The sequence below is a fragment of the Triticum dicoccoides genome, chromosome 3B (assembly GCF_002162155.2).
Source record: "Triticum dicoccoides isolate Atlit2015 ecotype Zavitan chromosome 3B, WEW_v2.0, whole genome shotgun sequence".
Lineage (NCBI taxonomy): Eukaryota > Viridiplantae > Streptophyta > Magnoliopsida > Poales > Poaceae > Triticum > Triticum dicoccoides.
The window spans coordinates 757,149,398-757,169,768 of record NC_041385.1 but is presented as its reverse complement, the minus strand read 5'-3'; the positions used below and the strand labels follow the sequence as shown (position 1 = coordinate 757,169,768).

At 49.2% G+C, this 20,371-nt stretch overlaps 2 protein-coding genes across 2 annotated transcripts; both read right to left on the bottom strand.

The window, feature by feature from the left end:
- Positions 1-528: 528 nt before the first annotated feature.
- Positions 529-1,825, bottom strand: LOC119282061 (chitinase CLP-like). The gene has a single exon (XM_037562413.1). It carries the CDS (start codon positions 1,823-1,825, stop codon positions 530-532), a length of 1,296 nt encoding a protein of 431 aa, XP_037418310.1. The 3' UTR covers position 529.
- A 6,380-nt stretch (positions 1,826-8,205) lies between these two features.
- On the bottom strand, positions 8,206-9,946 carry LOC119279927. Its single transcript, XM_037560980.1, has 3 exons — positions 9,774-9,946; positions 9,476-9,622; positions 8,206-8,886 (listed from the first exon to the last, which is right to left on the bottom strand). The coding sequence occupies exons 1-3, from the start codon at positions 9,855-9,857 to the stop codon at positions 8,206-8,208; spliced, it is 912 nt and encodes a 303-aa protein (XP_037416877.1). The 5' UTR covers positions 9,858-9,946.
- Between the last annotated feature and the right edge of the window lie 10,425 nt (positions 9,947-20,371).

Sequence of the window (20,371 nt, the reverse complement as noted above, 5' to 3'; positions counted from 1 at the left end):
GAACTATAGGAGTGGGGCACCTTTTGCAAAAATTCATCTAGTTTTGATTTTCTTTTTCATGAATACAAAGAAATTATGTAGAATGAGTGAATTTTATATTTTGAGTGGGGTCCTAGGCACCCACTACATGAACGTGGGTCAATCTTTGTTAGGCCCTTTGTTCTAATTTTGCCCTGGACCCTTGAAATCTCAGGACCGACATGAATGTCGGCCATCTGAATTCCCGCGCTGATTTGACGCCCTGGTAGACTATTTTCTTTCTCAAGTGGACAAAGGTGTGCAATTTGAACTTGTGCAATATTCACATCAATTTGTGAACCCATTTTGTGCAGCGCGTGAGAATTCGGCACCAAAATTCAGATAGCAGAATGTGTATCCATTTAAAATCTGAAATCCTTGACGATCTGTATCATTTTATTCTCGTTACTAACACAACACTAGTACGCTAGTAATATTGAAACGAAACCGTAGTCGAGTACAAACGGACATGGTGACGGTGGCACTCCGGTGCAAGATCAGTGACACTCTTCTAAGAACTCCCCATGCTGAAGTCGAAGTTGCTGCAGGTAGTGCCGATGCCGAGGAGCAGCCCACTGAACGCGAACGTGTCCTTGTCCAGATCGAATATCAGCAGGTTGTTCTCCAACTGGTGCCCCCCGAGGATCACCGCCGGCGACTCAGCATGTGCCGGCACCGACGAATCCGTCTGAACGAACGCGAAGCACACCGTCTGGTCGTTCACCTGCACGAGCGAACTGGCGCCGGGCAGTGTCCAGTTCTGCCCTCCGTCCAGCATCAGGTCGATGTTGGCCACGGCATAGCCCACGCTGGTCATTGCGAGCTCCGACGCCTGGTAGCACATGTCGAACGGCGCCACCTTCTCCGCGCGCGCGATGCCGCTCGTGGCCGCGTCGAACGCGTTTCGGAGCGGCCAGTAGATGTCCCAGCGGAGCGCGGTGTAGGGCGTGACGGTGCTGAAGGCGGCGCCGCCTTGGCCTCTCCTTTCCATGTCGAAGGCGCCGGACGGCGTGGGCACGCGCTGCTGGTTCACGGCGATGCCGGTGATGGTAAAGTAGTAGGCGCGGTTTTTGGGGTTGAAGAGGAACGGGAGAGGGTTCTTGCGGAGGCTATCGGCGACCTCCACGGTTGGCGCGGCCAGGAGCTGGAACGGGCCGCCGCCGAAGACGGCCACGCCGTCCCCGGCCCTGGGCAGGCACAGCGCGAACTCTTGCTTCAGGCGGTACCACTGGGCGACCTGCAACGGCAGAGAGTTAAGCAGCCTCGCAAGCCCCGCGACGCCGGCCACGCCCGCCGGGAGCGAGGTCAAGAACTCCCCCGGCGCGCAGGACCCGACGACGGGGAAGGTGACCGGGAAGAGTGGGTTCTTGCCGTCCGTGGTGTTGGCGGCGATCGAGATGGTGGTGGCTTGGGCGGCGACGCAGCGCCCGTCGACCGGGTTGTACGGCAAGGCGGTGATGATGCACGGGTCCTGCCCCTGCACCGGCCATTCCGCACTATCGCAGACATCCGGGGTGAACATATTGCGGATGCCATTGCAGTCGCTGCCGCCGCACCCGATGGCCCAGTGCGTGCAGGGGCAGTTGGCGACCCAGAGCATTGGGCCGGCGAGGTCGAGGAGGAGCGGCCCCCCTCCGTCCTTGATGGCGATGGTGTAGAGGGAGGTGGAGGCGTCCTTGTTGACGCGCGCCACGAGGGGCCGCCAGGCCGTAGGCTGAGCCGCTGCGTCCGGCGGCGACGTCCCCAGCAGCACCGCCAGCGCCAGCAGCGCAGCGGCTGCCGCGCTGCGGCGGCGCTGCTGCGACATGCCAGAGCTTGCATGGAGTAATTGACTGACTGATATATCTACGTGCCGATGGGTTTGGGTTTTGGTCATCGGCGCGGTTGCGTTTATATAGTCGGAGAAGAAGAGGAGCGGGGTTGACTGACTTTGCACGCGTTGACTGACTGTATGCTTGGGGGTTTGGGTAGGGCGAGTGGGGGAGGGACACAAGACAAGACACAGACGAATCGCGTCGACCAACGCCGTCGAGATTCCAGCGGCGACTTAGCTAGTGACGTCCACCTCGTGCGTTTGCTCGACCTAGGCGTCGAAGCTGCAGTGCACCCGGACCCGGTCATGGAGAGATCCTGCAGATCACCGGCCCCGAGCGTGCTACTTGTCCCCTGTGAGCTCTGGAAGAAGTGCATGAGCCGCGAGAAACACACAAGTCTGACCAGTTAAGCCCAAGAGGCCTTTCCAGTCATAGAAACCTAGCTAAACTGATGAACACTGATGATTTACCTTGTTGTAGGGGACCGACTAAACGTCAGGTACGTGAAAATATATCAAGCATCAGCCACTTCTTTTTTCTGTCGTTGGATCTTCATCCGACGGCTCACACGTCGTCTTCCACCTCCCAACTTCCTTCTTCCTCCCATAATCGAGTACTCCCTCTATGAAGAAATATAAGAGCATTTAGATCACTACTTTAGTGATCTAAACGCTCTTAGTGATCTAAACGCTCTTATATTTCTTTGCGTAGGGAGTATTTGACAAAAAACTACCACATTTCATGTCATTGTCCCACAGAACTACCACATTTTGAAAAGTGACCGAAAACTCCAGATTAGTACTAATTTTGTGACAAAAAACTACCAAGTTGAGTTGATGACCATTTTTATGATTTTAAACCTGCTTATGACGTGCGGGACCCGTGTGACAGAGCTGACGTGGCGGAAAAGTTAACTCCGTTTATTTTGACCGTTACATTGACCGTTTTCACCGGCGGGGCCCACACATCATTCTTCTTCTTCCGGCACAGGGAGGCGGCCGACCGGGGCGGGCAGAACGAAGAGGCGGCTGGCCGGGGCGGGCAAAGCCGGCACTGGAGGCGGCCGTAGGCGGAGACGGCGGGGCAGGAGCCGGCTGAGGCCGCGCTGGCGAGCGGAAACCAGAGCTGGCCGAGGTCAAGGCGGGGCATCGCCGGCCATGGCCGAGGCGAGGCGACGCGGAAGCAGGTGCCAGGGGCGGGCGCGAGGGGAGCCCAAGCAGAGGGCGGGTGCGCGGGGATCCTGCTCGGGGTGGGGAGGAGGAGCTCGAGCTCCTGGGAGCTGCGGGAGGTGCGGACGACGCGACGGGGGGCCGCAGGCGTGGCGATGCGAAGTAGGCAGCACAGGGAGGAGCAGCCATGCGACGACGAGGAGCGCGCCTGGGGGCCGGGGTGCGGACCCGCGGGGAGGTGGGCAGAGGCGACGCAGGGACGACGGGGAGCGCGCCTGATGCTGCTCGTCGCTTGTGGCCGCGGCTGCGGCCGGTGGCCATGCGTGGGCACTGCTGCTCGTTCGTCCCCATATGTGCACATGAAGTGTTTGTTCAAATGGAGTAAATTGCACAGAAGTACCACAATTGGGGCATTGGAAGCAGATTGGTACCAAGATTGGTAATTTTTACATGTCAGTACCAAGATTGGGGCGAGCCATTGCAAAAAAGACTAAAAGTGTGTTTTATACGTATTGAGAGAAAAGCTGACCGGTTGGGCCCGCCCGTCAGGCGACACGCTGGCTAGTGCGCGCGTGCCCGCGCGCTGACTGGGCGCTGACTGGGACGAGGCCGACTCGCACCGTTTAGGGCGCGGCTGGTGCGGTCGAGCCACACCCCGACCCCGCTCTGCCCTCTTCCTTCTCCTCCTCGCCGGCGGCTGCCTCCCCGCCCGCCCCGCCGCCCGCCACACCACGCCACCGTAGTCATGGATCGAACTGCTTAGGCGCTGTCACCTCCCCCGCGGCTGCTCGTCCCTCGCGCCCTCCTCTCCCCCGCGGCTGTTGTGCCCTAGGCGACGATGGCCTCGGCTACTCTGGCAGGCGACGATGGCCCGGGCGATGCGAGCGGCGGCGACCTCCCCCGCTTAGGCCTCGATGGGAGTGGTTGCTACTCCAGCTCGGAGTACAGTAGCGAGGACGAAGATTTTGCGGAGCCGGCGTTGTCGATGGAGCAGAGGCTGAAGATGGCGCGAATTTGGGTGGCCAACCCTAGCACCGCCCATCAGTGGACTCATGGCATCGGTGGTGTTCTGTAAGTGTTCCATTGTTCCATCTTTGCAAACTGAAATTGGGGATTAGGGTTAGGGTTTACTGCCTGGTTTACTGTCTGCATGTTTAGCACTCTAATTGCTAGTTCCTAAGTAGAGCAGAGAAGTATATTGGATTACATGAGTCCTAACTAGAGCAGAGCAGAGCAGCATTAGTGGATTACATTGTTATTTCTTAGTCCAAATTGTCAGAGCAGCATTAGGTGTTACCTAGTTAGAGCAGAGCAGAGCAGAGAAGCATAGTGGATTAAATCATTCCTAACTAGAGCAGAGCACCATTAGTTAACTTAAACAAAGCTTTGTTTATATGTTAACTTAAAAAATTCCTAACTAGAGAAGAGTCCAAATTATATGTTAACTTAAACAAAGCTTTGTTTATATGTTAGCCTATCTGTTAAGTAAAATTGTTTATTAACCATTTTTTCTGTTATTTCATTTTGCAGTTTGTATGATGACATTTTGGATGTTAGGTTCTATTTTGATGCTTCAGAAATGTTTGAGCTGAAGCTCTGCAGTTCCGATGTAACATACCTGAATATGATTGCAGTGATGGAAACCCAATGATTTAGTGAATATGATCTGCTGTTTCACATTGAGAATCCACAATTAGGGGAGAAAGGATTGGAGATGGTAGAGTGTAATGCTGAGTTGCAATTAGTAAAGAAGCAGGTTGAGGAGTCTAAGGTCTTAAATTTGCTAGTGAGGGCATGTCCACCTCCTTGCAGCCAGTTTGAGAGGCAAGAATTATCCACTGTTGTGTATGAAGAGCCTGTGTTATATGATCTCAGTGAGCCACCCATCTATGCTGTTAATGAAGAAGGAGTTGCATTTGAAAGTCAGAGTAGCAGCTACAGTGTAGCTCATGGTACTGGTGTTTGCACACAAGAGAGCAAGAATGTAAAAGGAAAACTGAAAGCTGTTATGGAAATAGAAGAAGAAGAGGGATATGTTGGCAGTGGTGGTTCTGATTGTGAAGGTGAAGAGGACATTGATGTACGACCTTTTTATATGGGTGATGCTGATGACATAGAGATGGCTGAGGGAAAGAAACAGAAAGAGTATGATGAAATGGAAGAGGAAGAAACAGATGATGAAGAATCTGAGGAGGAAGAAGTTGTGCATTATGAGGGTGACACAGAGGTTGAGGAACCTTTTCAAATCGATGAAGATGACAAAGTTGTTTCACAGGATGTAGAAACTGTAATTGTACATGAAGAGAAGAAGAAGAAGAAGAAACAGAAGCTTCCAGTTAGGAGAGGGCCTACAACAAGGTCACATTCAAGTGTAGTACCAGAGGAGGAACCTGATTTCAAACCTTCATCTGATGAAGAAGAGAAAGGATTGTTGAAGGAGGCTGATGATGATGCTTTTGAGCCATTGTCATTTGTGCTGCCAAAGAAAAGGAAAAGCAGGGCAAAGCAGAGGCCTCCTAGAAAATGGTACAATGAGAAAATGGATGCACCACATGAGCAATTATGTCTACACATGTGTTTCTTGGATCAACATCAATTCAGAGAGGCTTTGTTGAACCTACACATCACTCAAGAAAGAAACTTCAGATATCATAGGAACTCAGATCAAAGAATAATTGTAGAATGCAACCAAAAAATTGCAACTTCTTTATGGTGGAAGCAGTTATAAAAGGTGAAACTACTTTTGTAATTAAGAAGATGAGAATTAAGCACACTTGCCGTACTAGTACAGAGACAACAAGGGTAAGTGCCAAGTGGCTTGCACAGAAGTATGAATCACTGTTCAGATCTGATCTAACAACTGGCATTCAGACTTTGATTGATGCTTGCATGGAGAAGTATGGTGTGGATGTGCCCAAGTCAATGGCATATAGAGCAAAGAACATAGCTATTGATGCTGTGCTAGGAGACCACAAGAAGCAATACCCTAGGTTGAAAGACTATGCTCAGACAGTGATGGATACAAATCCTGGGAGTAGAGTAGTAGTCACTACTGTAACTCCAACACCCACTGAAAAAATCCCCCATCCAGGTCCAAGATTCCATGCTATGTTCTATTGCATCAATGGAGCAAGGGAGGGGTTTCTCAAGGGGTGCAGACCATTCATTGGTTAGTTTGTTCACCTTGTGCATTAGTTACATATTGTAAGACTGACCTTGTAGTTAACAATTTGTCTGAGGTGTTCAACAAGTATGTCCTAGATGTTAGGAAGAAACCAATTAGGACAATGTGTGATGGAATAAAGGATAAACAGATGATGAGGTGGCATAGGAATAGGGAGAGTGCAAAGACAGCTAGATGGGACATAACACCCCATTATAGTGAGAAGCTAGAGGTTGAGAAGGATAGGGCCAAATATTGCAAACCAATTCAAGCTGGTGTGAACTTGTGGCAGGTTACAAGTGGGCAGCAAACCCATGTTGTTGACTTGCAAGTGCACACATGTGGGTGCAGAAAATGGGACCTCAGTGGCATCCCATGTAACCATGCCATCTCAGCAATCAACAAGGGCAAAAGAAAACCAGAGGATTATGTCAGCAAGTTCTTCAAGAAAGAATTTTATGTGGCAGCTTATGAACCAATGATCTATCCAGTTCCTGGTGAGCATGACTGGACAAAGACCCCTGGTCAAGACATTGACCCACCTGCATTTAAAGTGAAGAGAGGAAGAAAGAAAGAGAAGAGGATCAAGGGGAAATTTGAAGTTCCAAAGCCTAAGGACACATCAAGAATGGGGACTATAACATGTGGCAATTGTGGACTGCAAGGACATAGGTACACAAGCTGCCTCAAGCAGTTGAAGCCTGAGCTGGCTTTGAGGAAGAACAAACATGTGGTAATCCTCTTATAAGTGGTTTTCCTTCTTGTACATTCCATTTTTTAAGTACTTACTCATTTTCCTCTTGTTTATGCAAGCCTCTTGCAAGGAATTCCAATGGTGGTGGTGCTGCTACTACACCAGCAACAACAACCTCTCATGCAGCTCCTACAACAACACCAACAGCTGGGAGAGGAGCTGGGAGAGGAGCTGGGAGAGGAGCTGGGAGAGGTGGTGGTAGAGGTGCTGCAGCTACAGCTGCTGGGAGAGGTGCTGCAGCAGCTCAAGCTGCTGGAAGAGGTGCTGGGAGAGGTGCTGCACCAGGTGCTGCAAGAGGTGTTGGGAGAGGGAGAGGTGCATTCTCTGCCCCAAGACAATCTGGTCCCTCCACATCTACTGCTCCCTCCACATCTGCTGCTGGGAGAGGTGCTGGTGGTAGACATACTGGATGGGGGAGGTACTTCTATGCAATTGGTAACTAGATACTTCATGTCGTGGTGTACAATGTCATCTTTGCTTTGGTGGTGTACTTTAAGAATCAATGCCATATATGGCTTTTGTTGATGTGGATGCAACTTATGAGTGAATGCCTGGAATGGACTATCTTGATATGCTGGAGTTATTGATTATGCAAGCTTGGATGGTTCTTTTTATGATTGATATGTTGTTATGATAAAAATGGTTCTTTTTATTATTGATATGTTGTCTATGCTCAAAATGGTCCTTTTTATGTTGTCTATGTTTTGGTGGCTCGGGGTCGACGGAACCACCTAAAGCCATCATTTTGGGTTTTGGTGACTCGGAGTCGACGAAACCACCTAAAGCCATCAACTAGGGTCTAGGGTGTCTCGGGGTCGACGGAACCACCTAAAGCCATCATTTTGGGTTTTGGTGGCTCGGGGTCGACGGAACCACCTAAAGCCATCAACTAGGGTCTAGGGTGTCTCGGGGTCGACGGAACCACCTAAAACTATTCCTTTTGCAAATGCATTTAAGCATTTAAGCATCACTCTAACATATGTAACTATTCCTCAAATGCATTTAACCATCATTTTCAGTCTAACATAAGCAAATGATACTAATTGGAGTTCAACACATTATAGGAATACACAACCATTGTTCATATTACATAGTGGAGTTCAAATGCACAATCCATCCTTTTCTCACAAAAGGATGAATAGCATATTAGTAGGTACATAAACAGCCAGAGTTCACAATTAGTTCTAGAACCATACATTACACTACCATAATTCTAAGTTACTAGGCCATTGCATAGCCATCTTTCCCAAAAGGTCTGCAATGCCCACTAATCTTAATTCATCTTGTTCAGTTCTCAAAGATGGCCTGGATCCCCTTGATCTTCTCCTTCAGCTTCTCCTCTGCCTTCATGAGCTCAGTAATCTTAAACTCTTGCATCTGCTTCTCTTCCTTATGGTTTTCCTTGAGCTTCAGCAGATCAACAACCTGGAACTTCAACTCTAGCTTCTCTTGGGTGAGCTTCTCCTCAAACTTTGTGAACTCTGCATTCTTCAGCTCCAAATTCTCTTGAGCCTCAATCCTCAATTGCTTCTCTTTCATATTCTTCAACTTGAGGTTTTGGATGGCAGTTGCTTGAGCACTTGTCAGGTTGCACAGGATTTCAAACTTCTGTTGAAGCTTCTCTAGAGCTGCATCTTTCTTTGCCATTTCTGCATTCATACCAGCCACCAATTCAGCTCTGCATTGGTGCTGATATGTGACAGCCGACTGCAGATAACTGAAATCCACAACCCTATCCTGCTGAAAGTCCACAAGTTGATGCACATCTTTCACTAACTTGTCATATTGTGCATCCAGCTTCTTATTTTCTTCTGTCAAATGGTGAATAGTTAAAGAACTTTGAAGATTATCATCCACCCTAGCAGACTTGCTCTCTTCAACCATTGACCAAAGCTTCAGCAATGCATTCTCCATTGTTGGGGGCCACTGCTCATCAACCCACTGAACAAACCCACAATTCTGACCTTCCTGGAAAAATAACAAGGCAAAATTTAGTACAATACAACTACTAATAGTAGTAAGCAACAGTTAGTTCATGCCAGTAGCTAATGTTGGTACTGACCAACACTGAATTTGCACATCCATGTGCTAAGCAAGAGGGTGATCAGTATATAATTAGCAGAGTAACACTACATTCAACTTTGCATAACAACCAACTTACAATTGGCCATTAATATAATGGAATCCTACATTAGCCTAGCTAAATACACTACATTAGCCTGCAGGAACAAACTAGCTAATGACAGTACCTACTGTCAGCAGTAAGCAACAGTTACTTATTAAGAGTAACACATCAACTAATGGCTAATGTGAGTACTAAGCAACATTGCATACAACAGAGCATTCATGTGCACACAACAGAGCATGCTTGAGCCTATATTTAGCCTAAATGCACTCTACTGACCATAGTATTCACCATTCCTACAATGAGCACTACAGTATGGCATATATGACTAACAAAATTACCAATCACATAACTGAATAACAATTGGCAAACAAGACTATGTGACTTCCAATGAACATATCCTGTGCATAATCAATAAGGCAAGAAAATTACCGGCTCTGCACATGCTAAGAACCTTCTCCCAGTCATTGTTCCTTCAAATGCAACAAGCCTCTCTGATGGCTTCCCATGCTTCTCGCACAGCACTATCAGATCTAGCTCAAGACCATTGTAATCCGGGTCCTGAAGAGAGAAAGGCACCTGCCCAAGCAAAATCCAAGTTAGCATCATGTGCAGAGAACGAGGACAAAGCAAATCAAACGAAATCCTCACAGCAAAGACCACCTAGACAGAAAAATCCCCAAATTTTCCTAAACCTAGCCCTAACCCTAGCTCCAATGGAGTAACTGACCTGATTGAGCCCATCGGTGGAGGTTTCGGAGTGCATGTACGGGAGGCTTGAGTTCTCGTCGCTGCTCTCGTCTTCAAAAACCATGGCTGCGGCAGCGTCGTGTGGCGGCCGGCGGGGGCGGGCGCAGCCGGCGGCGAGGCAGAGAGAAGGAAGAAGAACGCAGAGCAGAGCGGGGGGAGTGAGTGGGGTGTGGCTCGACCGCACCAGCCGCGCCCTAAACGGGAGCCGGCCTCGTCCCAGTCAGCGCCCAGTCAGCGCGCGGGCACGCGCGCACTGGCCAGCGTGTCACCTGACGGGCGGGCCCAACCGGTCAGCTTTTCTGTCAATACGTATAAAACACACTTTTAGTCTTTTTTGCAATGGCTCGCCCCAATCTTGGTACTGACATGTAAAAATTACCAATCTTGGTACCAATCTGCTTCCAATGCCCCAATTGTGGTACTTCTGTGCAATTTACTTGTTCAAATGCCACATCGAGAGAAGGAGGAAGAAGTTGACACTGACGTGTGGGCCCCATCAGTCAACTTAACAGTCAAAATAAACGAAGTTGACTTTGTCGCCACCTCAGCTCTGGCACGCGGGTCCCGCATGTCATAAACAGGTTTAAAATCGTAAAAACGGTCATCAACTCAATTTGGTAGTTTTTGTTCACAAAATTAGTACTAATCTGGAGTTTTTGGTCACTTTTCAAAATGTGGTAGTTCTGTCGGACGGTGACGTGAAATGTGGTAGTTTTTTGTCAAATACTCCCCATAATCTGATCCACCCAGTCATGTTTCGTTACTATTTTTCTTCAATGTAAACTATACGAATATGTTGGCTGATCTTTTTAGGTTAGTATTGGAGATGTTTGGGGACAGTGTTGGATAACCGGCTCCCATATACGGTCTGTGGACAAATATTATGTCATTTTTAAGGCTAGACATTGAAGATGCGCTAATCTGGATACCTGTACCAGCCCCAAGCGCGTGTGACATGGCAAGTGCCACGCCGCGCGCTGGCCCGGCATGCAGGAGTGGCACGTATCGGGGCAGGTCAAAGGTTTTGTTCAGATGGATCGGTAGCGCCGGAGCAAGTGCCACCGCACTGCACGTGGAGCTATTCGCGCGGCGCACAACACGCCCGCCCGCCCGTCCGTCCGATCATCCCTTTCCCTCCCGCATGCATTTCCTTGAAAGCTGTTCCATTCCTTCTCTTTTCCCGTTCTCCCTGTGCGCGTCAGCTGTCTTGTTCTTCTTTTCTTTTCTAGAAGAAGCAGCCAAAACGTCTCCGTAAGGCTGGTCATAGTGGGGAGTAACTTAGACTAGTAACATACATATGTTACTAGACTATGTTACTACCTCTATAGTGCATAGTATCATAGATTAGTATCATAGATGGTCTTATTTATTGACATGCATGACGCATAGTAGTATCACACTTATTATGTTGCGGTATCTACCTATGTTACTATAACCATCTCTCTCTTCTTTAATTGCTTGCCACATAAGCATCTTTGCGAGTCCCAAGTGCATGATACTACTTAGGCTGGTCATAGTAGGAAGTAACTTAGACTAGTAACATGCATATGTTACTAGTCTATGTTATCACCTTCATAGTGGGGAGTAACATATATGTAGTAACATGCAAGCCATCATTTATTAAGATGTAGATTCATTTTGCCTTGGGATGTGTTATGTTACAGTAACATATTATGTTACTCCAACCATCTCTCTCCTCATTAAGTACATGCCATGTAAGCAAACTTTTCTTGGGATGTGTTATGTTACTTGCTATGTTACTCCCACTATGACCAGCCTTATGTTACTCCCACTATGGCCAGCCTAAAGTTATCCGCGTACTCCCACTTGAATGCGCGCCTTGTTTCCTTGCGCACAAAGATCCATTGGAGATATCTCTTCAAGAAAGGTCTATGGCGAGAATAATAAGAGAATAATGCATGGAAAGCGAAAACTGCAATCGATTGATTAATTCCAGTGCTCTCAGGATATGTACGTATAGCGGTTCGGTTTGCTGATTGTTTTTTTTTTGTGGGGAACTGTGAGAGCTTTATTCAAACAAAAACGCTCCTAGGATCATCAGCCATTAGGCTACTGATCAGGAACGAGGGTGCAGAGTCTAACCAAGTCTCGGTCACCATCAACATGCTGGCATGCTTTGCACAAAGATGGGCCGGGAGATTAGCAGACCAGTTTACATGCTGAATTACAAAAGAATCAAAAGACAAGGCATGCTCTCCAATCTCTACTAGTAACGGAGTCACACCCGAACGAGAGCCGTGACGAGTGTTCCAGAGATTCACTATCTCCAGACAATCGGATTCCAATATCACATGTGCATAGCCTCGAAGACGAGCAAAGAGAACTCCCTCTCGTAGTGACAAGGCCTCCACAATGAGGGGATCCGTAACACCGACATGCGGTTTGGACCAGGAAGCTAGCAACACCATAGCAGAACGAGCAACACCACCCACTCCGGCTAGTCCTGCTTCCGAATTGATTGCACCACGACATTAATCTTGCCAAGTCCCTCTTCTAGAGGACGCCAACCATGTCCTGGCAATAGGGTGGCCTGCTTTATAGGAATCTCTAGCAAGGCCAGATCCTCTCGAATGCGGCGAACGGAGTAAACTGGATCGACATGTTCCTTCTCATGAGTCCATCGATTCCGCGAATGCCAGATAGCCCACATCATCGACACGATCTGCTCTCTCACATGATCCGAGAAACGATCATCACATAGAATGTCACGCGCCCAGGTGGCAGGATGCAAGCGCGGGAGTCAAAGGCCGAACCAGGTTTGCGCTTCATCCCAAAATCTGCGTGCATGGGAGCAAGACACCAATGCATGCATAAGATCTTCCTCTTTGGCCAGGCAAACATTGCATAGACTAAGAGGTTTGATATGTTTGTGCTTAAGGGTTGCTTCATCAGGGAGGATCCCGCGAAGAACTCTCCACCAGAAGACTCTAACCTTAGGCACCACTTTGAGCTTCCATAGAGATGTCCACATCTGCTGATCTGATTTTGAGGCACCGGTAACCGTCCCTTCCTCTAGAGCATGGCGCTCGTTCTGATTCACGAGAGCACGGTACACCGATTTGACAGTGTAGACACCTGAGTTTTCAAAAGCCCAAGAAAAAAAATCCTGCCCACCTCTGGTGCGTAATAGTATGTTTAATATAGCTTCTGCATCCGGAGCAAGAAAGTTTTGTCGAACAAGATCCGTCTTCCATGTCCAATTTTCTTCATCAATGAGCTCATTGACTGTATGTAATGTAGTAGGAGTGATAATAGACATGGGGGACATACTGACAGTGCCTGGAATCCACTTATCTTCCCATATGGAGATAGAACTTCCATCACCAACTCGCATGATCAAACCCGCTTGAAGGGCCTCACGGCCAGCCACAATCGCCCACCAAATTGGGGAGGCTGACTTCGGCACTGTGGCATGCATAAAATCTGAATCCGGAAAGTACCGACCCTTCAATACTCGGGCGCACAGTGAATCCGGACTGACCATGAACCTCCACCCGTGCTTCCCAAGAAGTGCAAGGTTGAACAGCTCCATATCACGAAACCCCATTCGCCCCTGAACTTTTGGAGATGCAAGTGCTTTCCAAGAAATCCAGTGCAAGGATCTTCTATCCAGGGAGCTACTCCACCGATATTTGGCCATATTGGAAGTGTATTTCTTGCATACCTTCTTCGTGAGTCGAAAGCATGACATACTAAAAGTAGGGATAGCTTGGATAATAGATTTAAGCAAAATCTCTCTCCCTGCACATGCAAAATTGCGTTCCGACCACCCCTGCATACTTCCGCGAGCTCTGTCGCCAATATGATCGAAGGTGTCGCTAGTGATCCTACCCACAGCAGTGATCGCGTTTCATCAAGAATCGGGGAAGAGGAAGGCAATAGAGGACGGGCCATGGATGTTTGAAAAGGATCTTGTGGTGGTGGAGGAATATGTGCCAAGCAGGAGGCCCGAGGACTACCTATTTGATAATATTCCCATCTGGGTTAGGATTTACAACCTGCCCCTAGGTATGATGAATGCGGAGTCAGCGGAGGACATTGGTAACATTGTGGGAAAGTACGTTGAGGCGGATACCGGAGCTGATGGGAGTGCAATTGGAAGGTTCCTGCGTGTAAAAATTCGGATGCAAATTGATAAACCCCTTATGAGGGGTTTTACTCTGGATGAGGGGGAGGAGAAGGAGGAGGCACAAAGGAGAGGGAAGGGGGAGATGATGCACGAGGAGGAAGAGGAGGATGGGAGCTGGTGCCGTTTTGAATATGAATATCTCCCAGATTTTTGTTACACTTGTGGTATGATTGGACATGGGGAGAAGGACTGTACCACTAAATTGGGGAAAGGGGAGAAGGCCCAGTTTGGCAAATGGCTTCGGGCGGATATGTTGCAGAGGCGAGGGCTTATTGAGGATAGGGCATGGAGGAGTAATGGCAGAAGTGGCTCTGGTTCTCGCAACTATGGGTATAGTCGGTCCGGAGGGAGGACGGGAAGCGGGAGTGATAGCCTATCTTGGCGAAAAAGTGACTCGTGCTCCAGTGGAGGTGGGGGTGCCAGCAAGGGAGAGAGGGAGAGGAGGTCACTAGCCCTGTTAAGGCTTTGCATGCTCCTTAGTCCGGGGGTAGCAGGAAGAAGCTTGACCTTGAAGGAGGCTCGGATATGATTGCAGGAAAGAAGAATGAAAGGGAGGAAAAGGTAGGGAAGGGTACTGGGGAAGGGGTGGAGGATAAGAAGAACAAAAACCAAGGGGGTCGGCGTTACAGGAAGAAGGGTAGGGATAGACCTGTTTCTGAAGGCGCTACGATGTGTGAGTCTATGGTGGGTCAAAAGAGGGAGCGGACAGGAGAGGAGGGTGCAGAGGAGGAGGGAGTTCTTGAAGGCAAGAAGGGTAGGATCAAGGAGGGGAGGAAGGAGACCAGGGTGGTGGTGATTGGGGGGAAGGGCGCGACAACACATATTCCATCGGCCGGGCTGCAGGAGCAGTCCTGCCGGGATCAATGAAACTAGTTGGTTGGAACTGCCGGGGACTCGGGAATGGCCCGGCAGTTCGTGGTCTCCTCGACTTGGGGAGGATGGAGGAGCCTGACGTCCTTTTCTTAGCAGAGACGAAACTGTCAGAGAAGGAGCTAGAGAAGTTTCGGTGGATGCTGGGTCTGGCACATATGGTGGTTTGGAACCCAGTAGGGCGGAGCAGAGGTGTGGCGCTTTTTTGGAGGAGGGGTTTGAATGTTGCTTTGAGATCTTTTGGAAGACGACACATGGACGTGGATGTCACAGAGGAGGATGGTAGAGTTTGGCGCATGACGGGGATTTATGGAGAATCGGAGGTGGAAAGGAAGGTCGAGACATGGAGCATGATGCGCTTACTGGGACAATAGCATCAACATGGGCGACCGTGGCTGTGTTTGGGAGACTTCAACGAGATTCTTACGTGGGATGAGAAGATCGGAGGTGCAGCAAGGGCTCAACGGCTCATGGACAACTTCCAGGGGGCTCTTGAGGCCTGCGAGCTCAGTGATCTAGACTATGAGGGTGACAAGTTCACGTGGAGAAACCACAGCAAGGAGATGGATACGTATATTTGCGAATGACTTGATTGTGCTACGGCCAACACTACGTGGTGCGAGTGGTTTCCTGACTTCGCTGTGCTGAATGGTGCACCGCGACACTCGGACCATAGGCCTTTGATCGTTTGCACTAAAGGGGAGAACAGAAGAGAACCTGGGGGGGACCGAGGGTTCCGGTTTGAAGCTTGGTGGCTCCGGGAGGAAGGTTGCACTGCTGAGGTCCAAAATGCATGGGAGCAAGGGTGTTTGGAGGGTAGGGGAGATGTGGCCTCAGCCATGAGAAACATGGCTGGAAAATGAGAAGATGGGGAAAGGAGGTGGCGGGAGTGTTGGAGGAGAGACTAAAGAAGGCTCGAAGGGAGTTGGAGACATGCATGAGGGCGCCGATGTGTGAAGAAAAGATTCGTGAGGAGGGAAGGTTGAGATGCCTCGTAGAGGAGTTGGAGTGTAAGAAGAATACCAAGGCCAAGCAACACTCTCATGTCACTTGGCTTAAGGATGGCAACAAAAGCACAAAGTATTTCATGGCGGTGGCTTCGGCGAAAAAGAAAGCGAACAGGATAAGGAAGTTGAGAAGAGAGGATGGCTCGGAGGTGAAGGAAGGGGATGATCTTAACAATTATGTGCGGTCTTTTTTTCAGGAGTTATTCACGTCTTCCGGGTGCTCTCGACTGCCGGAACTCATCGACAAGGTGCAGCCAAGAGTTACTAGTGCCATGCGTGCTCTCTTGGAAGAGGAGGTGTCCAGGGAGGAAGCCAAGGCGGTGCTTGACCATATTGGCGATCTCAAGGCGCCGGGACCGGACGGGATGCCCTCGCTTGTCTATAAGAAACACTGGCATTTCATGGGCGACAAGGTGGTTGAAGAAGTGCTCGCTGTCCTTAATGGAGGTCAGATGCCGGATGGATGGAACGATACGGCTGTGGTGGTCATTCCAAAAGTCAAGAGTCCGAGCAGAATAAAAGACTTGTGCCCTATTAGTTTACGCAATGTAATATATAAACTGGTCTCCAAGGTGATCGCCAATCGACTCAAGCTAGTGCTATCGGAGCTAATCTCACAGAATCAGAGTGCGTTTGTACCCGGGATGCTCATCACAGATAGCGTGCTCATAGCATATGAAATCTCCCACTATTTGTTGAACAAGAAGAAGGGCAAAGAGGGGATTGCTGCGGTCAAAGCAGATATGAGCAAGGCGTACGATAGGGTCGAGTGGGATTTTCTTCGAGCTATGTTGCATAATCTCGGGTTTGGGCCTCGGTGGATTGACCTGGTTATGCACTGTGTGACTTCGGTTCGCTATCAGATCAGGGTGAATGGCAGCCTAACGGAGCAATTCTCGCCCACAAGGGGGCTTCGCGAAGGTGATCCAAACTCGCCTTACTTGTTTGTCATTTGTGCAGAAGGCCTCTCGGCATTGTTGCATGCGGCGGAGCAGGAAAGGAAAATTTCTGGCGTTAAAATTTGTCACAGTGCCCCGAGCCTGTCGCATCTCCTCTTTGCGGACGACTCGGTTTTGTTGTTAAAGGCCCAATAGGAGGAGGCCTCGGAGCTGCGAGCTGTTCTGGACTTGTATGAAAGCTGCTCCGGCCAGTGCATCAATCTAGAGAAATCAGCGATAATGTTTAGCCTGAATACCAATGATACTACTAAAGCGGAGGTGAAGAATGCGCTGCATATCCAAAGCGAGTCTTGGAATGAGAAATACCTTGGTCTTCCTGTTCATGTTGGCAGATCCAGAAAAAAAGCTTTTGCGTTTGTGAAGGGGGCTTTGGCTAGAAAGGTATACGGATGGAAGGAGAAGCTCATTGCCAAATCCGAAAAAGAAACGTTGGTTACTTCTGTTGCATGTCTTGTTTCTACTTGACTAAAACTTTTTGTGAGGAGCTTAGTTCACTTATTGAGAATTACTGATGGAGCCAATATGACAAGGAGAATGCCACTCATTGGATCAGCTGGCAGAAGCTCATCAAACCTAAAGCGTTGGGAGGACTCGGGTTTCGTGACATGCATGGATTTAACCTAGCCATGCTGTCCCGACAAGTGTGGAGGCTCGTCCAAAACTCCGATTCTCTCTGTGCTAGGGTTCTGCAGGCCCGCTACTTTCCCGATGGAAACATCTTTGAGGCTGTCCCGAGGAAGGGTATCTCTTACGCCTGGAGGAGCATATTGCATGGTCTAAGTCTGTTTCGGGAGGGCTACATATGGAGGATTGGGGATGGCACTCATGTTCGTATTTGGTCGGACCCTTGGATTCCACGAGTGTGGTCGAGAAGAGTCATTACCCCGCGTGGGCTCAATCTTCTGGAATGGGTCAGTGACCTCATGGATCCACTAACCGGGACCTGGGACGAACAGCCTGTTCGTGACACTTTTTGGGCGGACGATGCAAAGCACATACTTCAAATCCCTCTTCGGGATGGGGTTCCAAATTTTGTGGCATGGCAGTTTGATACCAAGGGCCTCCACTCGGTCAAAAGTGCGTATAAGCTTCATATGGAGCTGGAGAAAACCAGGACGGATGGCGGAGTTGGTGGTTCTGGCACTACTCCCGGGAACCTGGATTGGATCCCTGATGATACTTGGAAGCGGATATGGCGACTACCTTGCCCAAAGAACATCCAAATGTTCACGTGGAGGCTAAAACATGATTCACTTGCTCTTCGGGTAAATGTGGCTCGCAGAGGGATCCATGTGGAGAGCACGAAATGCTTGTTCTGCGGGTTGGCGGATGAGGATGGAGGCCATTTGTTCATCAAGTGCAAACTAGTGAAGGAGGTGTGGAGAGGCCTGGGCATGGAGAAGGAGAGGATGCAGCTTGAGGGGATGACGTCCGTGCATGCAATGATGGATTTTCTATGGGGCCTTGATGTAAAGAAACGTTTTACACGTGCTCACGTTCTGGTGGCAATGGTGGTCAAATCGGAACAAACTCAGGGAAGGAGAGCTACCTGTGGAGGCAAGTGTGGTGGCGCGACGAACCCGCAGCTATGTCCTGGAGTACTTGGACATCTTCACTAAGCCACAAGCTGAGAAACAACCGGATAGATGGTGTCCACCGAAGGAAACCGCATGCAAGATTAATGTGGATGGATCGATCATTCCGGGCCAAGAACATGCAGGTTGGGGTTCGTCGCCAGAAACGCTAAGGGTAACCTCATGTGTGCGAGGGCTGGAAGGGAGCTGAACATTGGGGATGCATTCGCAGCGGAAGCAATGGCCATGGCACATGCGATCAACCTGGCAGCTGACCTCAGACTGGTGTGTGTTGAGCCTGAGACCGATTCCCAACTGCTGGTGGATGCCCTCGACTTCCGGAGGGTGGATTCCTTGCCCTACGCGGCCTTGATAGAGGACATGAAATATCATCTCAAGATGTGGTTTTCGAATGTCTCCATTTCATTCTGTAGTCGTATTGTGAACTGTGTAGCACATGAACTTGCTGGTATTGGGCGTGTGTGTGTGAGTGACCACCACCTGGAGTGGTCGTCTGATGTACCTACCCATGTGGGTGCGTGTATCCTGGGTGATATGCCCAGGAGCAGTTAAGTAATCAAGCAGTTTTGCTTTCAAAAAAAAGGTCTATGGCAAGAATAATAAGAGAATAATGCATGGAAAGCGAAAACTACAATCGATTGATTAATTCCAGTGCTCTCAGGATATGTACGTATAGAGGTTCGGTTCGCTGATTGTTTTTTTTGTGGGGAATTGTGAGAGCTTTATTCAAACAAAAACGCTCCTAGGATCATCAGCCATCAGGCTTCTGATCAGGAACGAGGGTGCAGAGTCTAACCAAGTCTCGGTCACCAACAACATGCTAGCATGCTTTGCACAAAGATGGGCCAGGAGATTAGCAGACCTGTTTACATGCTGAATTAGAAAAGAATCAAAAGACAAAGCATGCTCTCCAATCTCTACTAGTAACGGAGTCACAACCGAATGAGAGCCGTGACGAGTGTTCCAGAGATTCACTATCTCCAGACAATCGGATTCCAATATCACATGTGCATAGCCTCGAAGACGAGCAAAGAGAACTCCCTCTCGTAGTGACAAGGCCTCCACAATGAGGGGATCCGTAACACCGACATGCGGTTTGGACCAGGAAGCTAGCAACACCATAGCAGAACGAGCAACACCACCCACTCCGGCTAGTCCTGCTTCCGAATTGATTGCACCATCGACATTAATCTTGACAAGTCCCTCTTCTAGAGGACGCCAACCATGTCCTGGCAATAGGGTGGCCTGCTTTATAGGAATCTCTAGCAAGGCCAGATCCTCTCGAATGCGGCGAACGGAGTAAACTGGATCGACATGTTCCTTCTCATTAGTCCATTGATTCCGCGAATGCCAGATAGCCCATGTCACCGACACGATCTGCTATCTCACATGATCTGAGAAACGATCATAACATAGAATGTCACGCGCCCAGGTGGCAGGATGCAAGCCCGGGAGTCGAAGGCTGAACCAGGTTTGCGCTTCATCCCAAAATCTGCGTGCATGGGAGCAAGACACCAATGCATGCATAAGATCTTCCTCTTTGGCCAGGCAAACATTGCATAGACTAAGAGGTTTGATATGTTTGTGCTTAAGGATTGCTTCATCAGGGAGGATCCCGCGAAGAACTCTCCACCAGAAGACTCTAACCTTAGGCACCACTTTGAGCTTCCATAGAGATGTCCACATCTGCTGATCTGATTTTGAGGCACCGGTAACCGTCCCTTCCTCTAGAGCATGGCGCTCGTTCTGATTCACGAGAGCACGGTACACCGATTTGACAGTGTAGACACCTGAGTTTTCAAAAGCCCAAGAAAAAAAATCCTGCCCACCTCCGGTGCGTAATGGTATGTTTAATATAGCTTCTGCATCCAGAGCAAGAAAGTTTTGTCGAACAAGATCCGTCTTGCATGTCCAATTTTCTTCATCAATGAGCTCATTGACTGTATGTAATGTAGTAGGAGTGATAATAGACATGGGGGACATACTGACAGTGCCTG